Source organism: Echinops telfairi, unplaced genomic scaffold, assembly GCF_000313985.2.
Source record: "Echinops telfairi isolate 266 unplaced genomic scaffold, ASM31398v2 ScPeMD7_70;HRSCAF=299, whole genome shotgun sequence".
Taxonomy (NCBI): domain Eukaryota; kingdom Metazoa; phylum Chordata; class Mammalia; order Afrosoricida; family Tenrecidae; genus Echinops; species Echinops telfairi.
The window spans coordinates 36,525,874-36,531,991 of record NW_022103968.1 but is presented as its reverse complement, the minus strand read 5'-3'; the positions used below and the strand labels follow the sequence as shown (position 1 = coordinate 36,531,991).

At 36.7% G+C, this 6,118-nt stretch overlaps 1 protein-coding gene across 1 annotated transcript in view; it reads left to right on the top strand.

The window, feature by feature from the left end:
* HECTD2 (HECT domain E3 ubiquitin protein ligase 2) overlaps positions 1 to 5,584 on the top strand; it is a 115,651-nt gene extending 110,067 nt beyond the window's left edge. Inside the window, exon 21 of the mRNA XM_004701347.3 lies at positions 3,162 to 5,584. Coding sequence (XP_004701404.2) covers positions 3,162 to 3,282 — 121 coding nt within the window. The 3' untranslated portion in view covers positions 3,283 to 5,584. The remainder of the gene's footprint in view (positions 1 to 3,161) is intronic.
* The last annotated feature ends 534 nt before the right edge of the window (positions 5,585 to 6,118 follow it).

Below are 6,118 nucleotides of genomic sequence, written 5' to 3'. Positions count from 1 at the left end.
AAAATGAGGAGCCGATGCCAGGGGCTTAAGTGGAGAGCAAATGTTTTGAGAATGATGAGGGCGATGAATGTACAAATGTGCTTTACACAATTGATATATGTATGGATGGATTGTGATAAAGACTTGTATGAGCCCCTAATAAAATGATTTTTTTTAAAAAGCATTCATTTTTTTGTTTCCCAGTACATAAAAAAGTTATGTTTACACTCGTTACGTATGCTATAGCATTATGAAAACGTTTGAAATATTGTGAGAATTACCAAAATGTGGCACAGAGACATGTAGTGAGTACATGCTGTTAGAAAAATGGCACCTATAGACGTATGTAATGCACAGTTGCTACCAACCTTCCATATATAAAATAGAAATAAAGTGCAGTGTCTTTAAAGCACAATAAAACAGCAATATTAATAGTTTGGGAGAAAGACCAGGCTTTCTACTCCTGAAAAGAATCACAGTCTTGGAAACCCAAGGAGGCAGTTCTACCCTGTCCCGTGGTGCTTCTGTGAGTCAGAATTGACTCGTTGGCAATGAGGAATCTTTGTTTTGAGTTTATTAACGGTTGATTGCTTGAGCTCATATTTATTCCCAAAGACTTGAAGTTTCAAAAGTAGATAATTGGAGTAATCTCTAGGTCTTGAACTCATATTTTGCCCAAGGTCAGCTCGTTCGTTCTTTCATTTTAGAGCTAGACTCTGGCTTTTCTGTTGCTCTCACCAGTATGGTGGAATGCTTTTTACTTTGTTCTTACCTTATTTAAATTCCTCCTTCCAGAACTTCCTAATCATTTCATCCTACTAAATTCGCTTTCCTTAACACTGCTTTTATCATGATAATTCCTAGGGCAGTAGCTTTATTATTCCCCATCAGCATAAATTTTAGCATTTAGAGCTTGTTAAATAAAAGGTCTACAGTCTTCCCTGCCAACGTGCCTTTCTGGGTTTTTGTTTGTTTCTTTGGTTTGGTTTGGTGTTGCCTATACTTTAGTCAATGGACTCTTCCTATTTTTAGACATATTCTGGGCCTGCCATCCTCTAAAATATAAATGATTTTGTACACATATGGTGTTTGCTTACTACCTCCCTACGTATGAAAATACCCCTCTTTAAAGACCCAGTTTGAAGCCAGCTTCCTCTGTAAAGTTTTAAGTCATTCCTTCAACAAATCCTCATAGGACATTTCACATGTCTTACCTTAGTTCTTGATTATTAGCTCCTGACGAGCAGAGGCCGTGCCTCTTACAGCTTTCTAGTCTCCATGTAGTCAGACGTCTCATACCAACCAAAAACAGACTTGCTGCCAGCCAGTCAATGCTAACTCATAGCCACCCCCGTGGAGCTGCTGGTGGTTTCAAACTGCTGACCAAGTGGATCACAGCCCAACACTATGCAATTGGGAGAAATGACAATGGATAAGCTGAAAAGAATATTTAATGGAAAGCTTGGGAAGAGGAAGTAAATTATTATTATAATGAAATGTTCAAAGGCCTAGAATTAGAAAACCAAAAAGGAAGATTATGTCAACATTCCTCAAGGTGAAAGAACTGAAGAAAAAGTTCAAGTCTTGAAATTCAAAATTGAACCTATAGACAAAATGTGGTATAACCCAGGAAGCCTCAAAGGAAGATGGAAGAAATGCAGAATTACATCCTTTCACCATATTTACTCACTCTGTAAAGCTAATCTGAGAAGCTGGACTTCATGAATAAGAATGCAGTGTAATGCAATTGAATGATGGATTGTCATAAGATCTGTAAGAGCCCCCCCCCCCAATAAAATGGTTAATTTTTTAAAAATAAGCAGCATCAGGAATGGCGAAGACTCATAACAACCTTCCATGTACAGATGACACAAACATGAATTTCTGAAAGAGGAGAGGACTGAAGCATTTACTGATGAAGATCAAAGACGACTGCTTCCAGTATGGATGACCACAAATGGACCAGTAAAAAACATCACCATCAATAGAGAAAAGATTGATGGGGTCAAGGATTTCTTTGTCCTTGGACTCACCATCATTGTTCATGGAAGCAGCAGTCAAGAGATCAAATGACCTACTGCAAAGGATCTCTTTAAAATCTTCTGAAAGTAGAGATGTCATTTTGAGGACTGAGATGTGCCTGACCCAAGCCTTGTTAGTTTGAATCTCAGATCAACCACTGTACCATCTCAGTGACCTTGAGCAAATTATTTAACCTATATAGGTGCATGTATCTTTCCTCATCAGTTACATCAGAATTAAAATAGCCACCTTTTAAGTTGGTTTGAGGCTCAAATTAAATGAAAGAGGGCATGCAAAAGCACATAGCACAATGCTGGTGACTGCATTCACTCAGTAAATGCTGATTACAGGAAATTTAAGAAGTCTTTCGATACAGGAAACTCAAAAATTTAACTTCGACTTCTGGTTCCTTTTTAAATATCCATTTTCCTGTTTTGTTTCTCATTTTTATTCACCAACTTCTGTGACAGCTATTCTGATGCTCTCCTGTTCATAGAGGGAAAGGAAAGGGCCTGAGGTAGGAAAATTTCAGTGAAAATAAGAGTGTCATCAAGAAAGAGGTAGGGAGCTGATAGGAAGGCTTGAAGGGTAACTCTTTGATATGCATTTAAGCAGCAATTTTTAAAGTGTGGCATCAAGGGCCCCAAAATGTTCTTCTTATTATTTTTCAACAGCCAAAATGGAAATGCTAGTCACAATTATATTATCTATTATTCTGCTGGGTGTCTTAGGAAGTTTATTAAAGCTTGTGAGTTACCCAGTTGGGTGTTTGCCCTCTCTTAGTCATCAGGAAGCTGAGATTTGGAGCCTCTGAGCAACTTTAACAAGGTCCCACCACTACACAGCTTTGTGGTGAGGATGACAGATCAAACCCAGATCTAGTTTTTCACTTAAAAAATAAAAATTTTTGCTACAAGGACAGTTACTATCTTGTTTGTAAACATAGCCCGAGTGTTCAACAGTTTCTGTGCATGGTAGGTTCTCAGTAAACATTTGTTCATTGAAAGAATGAGTGCGCCATCTCAGTGTAGTAAAAGAGTGTGTGTGTGTGTGTGTGTGTGTGTGTGTGTGTGTGTGTGTGTGTGCGCGCGCCATGTAAAACAAAACTTAAAACTCCTTTTGTGTGTTTTAATACTTGGTATCTTAAACGTTTTTCCTAGGTTACCTGTGGCCCACACCTGCTTCAATCAACTTTGCCTTCCCCCCTACAAGAGCAAAAAAGACCTGAAACAGAAATTGATCATTGGCATTTCAAATTCGGAAGGTTTTGGACTTGAGTAACCTAAAAAACTTGAAATATACTACTTTTTATATGTAGCATTCACTTCCCTCTTATTGTGCCTTTAACTTTTTCACGTTTCTGTCTCAAACACCTTGACAAAGCGCACCAACTTTAAAATACTGATTTTTCTAAAATCAAATGTGAAGCATTTCAATGAAGGCATGATTTTCTACAAACAAATTGCAGATAGCATAGATGAGTGTGGGTCCAGCCCCTCTTTTATAGCACTTGATTAGCCCCCATAAGTCGTTTGTCACAGGTGTCCCACTGGGAAAGCGAGGTACAGTAAAATGGCAGGTCAAACCCAGTGGCAGAGCGTGTGCTGTCAGCACACAGTAGCAAAGTAGTCAGCTATATTATCATTAATATGAGGCATGTAGACATATTTTCATATAGAGGTAAGCAACAGTATAATTGCAAATGCAATTTACAGGGTTTGTTTGTTTGTTTTTCTTTCTTTTTGATATACTGGTTTTGGTCCTATAAGATTCTTTTAACTCTTGCTGAAGAGCATGTAAATAACTACATAATAGTCTGAGGTCATGGGATTTTGATAGTGCCATTTATTGCAAAAGATTTATTTTTACAAAGTAAATTCAGGGTTTTAGATGTGTATACAGCTTTTACAAACCAATAAAGATGATTGTACAGGAGTGTAACTATTTTCAGACCAATTGGATTCAAGGTTATATTCTTTTAAATATCGTTGTTAGTCTGCATGCACACTGGCAGTAAGCTAGTTACTCTGAGTACTGTGTAGTATTTGTATAATGATCGTTTCTTCCTAAGGATCAAGTTATTAAAAAAAGAAATCAGATATAGCTAATCACTGATGAGTTAAGTCAATTACAAGCACAAGAGAACAGTTTATATATTTTTTGATTGTTGTAAAAAGCTTATTTCTAATTTTTTTTATCGCCACTTATATTGAAGTATTAATTTATGGAGAAGGTAGGATAAGGTAATTGACAAAAGTGAAGAGAATAATCACCTTTGTGTCAAAATGATGCAGCTTGGTAAAAATAAAGTTCAACATTTTGGCCAAATTGTTTGTTTTTTTTTCACTGGATTCCAAACATAGTAAATTCAGTAGTACCCTTTTTTGAATGTCCTAATAAAGTAGCATGTGAAAAGAAACTATTTTAAGTCTGACAGTGAAATGGCTTTTTAAAAATTAACAGTCCATGAAGCAGTGTTATTAGCATGTTGCACATGTTTCCAACTCAAGACTTCTCTATTATACTTTGATAGCTTCCCTTCAGAAAATCCTGCAGTCACAGCCGCAATAATGATGATGCCAGCATTTAGTACCAGCATATGGTTTCACATGCAAATAATACTTCCCCGACATTTGTTCTCAGTTAGGCTATTTTCTTGTTGCTATGCTTCCTGCACCCAACCAGCAGAACCCTTCAAGGGTGGAGGAGCTAATCAGCGTGTTCTCCTGCAGTTTGGAAGCCAACCCACAAATCTTTGAGGAAAAGGAGTTAACTCTCTCTAAGAAATGGGAGTGACCCTGCTTTTCTGTTTGGATACACTACCCAGAGGGTTTTTTCTTTAACATCTCAGAAGGCCTGAGGGTTAAAGATGTATTGGCTTGGTTTTGCTGTTTTTAATCCATATGCAAATAAAACTGCTTCTCCCATACACTGCTTGAACTAGAAAGTAAGATGTTTAATGTAGGCTAATATTAACTAATAAGCACAAAAGAATTATGTATAGGAAACCATATTTAAGTGTTTTCAGTAAAATGTAAACAGCGTTTTTATTTGGTAGAGATGACTCATGGAAAATCATGTTGGCTTGGTCTGCATGTTCAATGATGTGCCTGTATATTGGTAGCTGTGTCACTTTTAAATAAGTAGTTGAGCAAGCCAAATTTTTAAATGACAGTGTTCATAAATAACTGGAAAATTTTTGTTGTCTGTTCTTATTAAGTTGAAATTTATAATCATATATCACTAAATTGCACATTGCCTTTATTTATTTATGCCCTGTTTTTGGTTTACAGTGTAATAATACCTCATTTTTTAAAAAACAAAACAAAACACCATTATTGTTATATTTCATTAATTTAAACAGCCTAGAAACTTCGTGTCATTACTTTTTAAACTTAATGTTAACGAATTCTTGATTTTGTATCTGCCACAGTAAATTAAAGTCTTGCACAGTATTTATCAATATTTATAAATGTGTTGTCCCTTTTCAGTCTTTGCTTAATCGTATTTTTGTCTGTGTGATCAGAAGTTTTTAACTTCTGTCCCTCTTTTTGTACAATTCTGTATTGTAACAAGTTGTTGATTTCTGGATAACTTTTTTCAAATATTAAAGTTAATACAGTCAGTTGGCCTTCGTCACTTTTTGAACCCTAAGCATGTTTAAAATGCCCTACAGAAGCAGACTATTTGTTGCCTTATGCCACCTCTGAAACTGCTGCTCACGGAAATGGTGATGCAGGCACATGCGCATAGCATCAGAAAATGTGCTGACTCACGTAGACCCAACTGCATTATTTTCTATGTAGAGTGATGTATATCCAGGGATCACACCAATTCTTTGAAATTCACTGAAAACATTCTCAACTGTTGGGAGCAGTGCGGAAAGTACATGCTGTATTTTTCACCTAGAATACACCCACAGAAACACCGCGCGCACATGTGAGAGCATCAGAAACTAACGCAAGGGCGTTGCACGGTTTGCAAAAATCATGAGTACCGTATATACTCGAGCATTAGCCGAGTTTTTTCAGCACATTTTTTATGCTGAAAATGCCCCCCAGGTTTTTTTGTTGTTGTTCAATTAGGTGCCTCAGCTTATACTCGAGTATATCTGGTA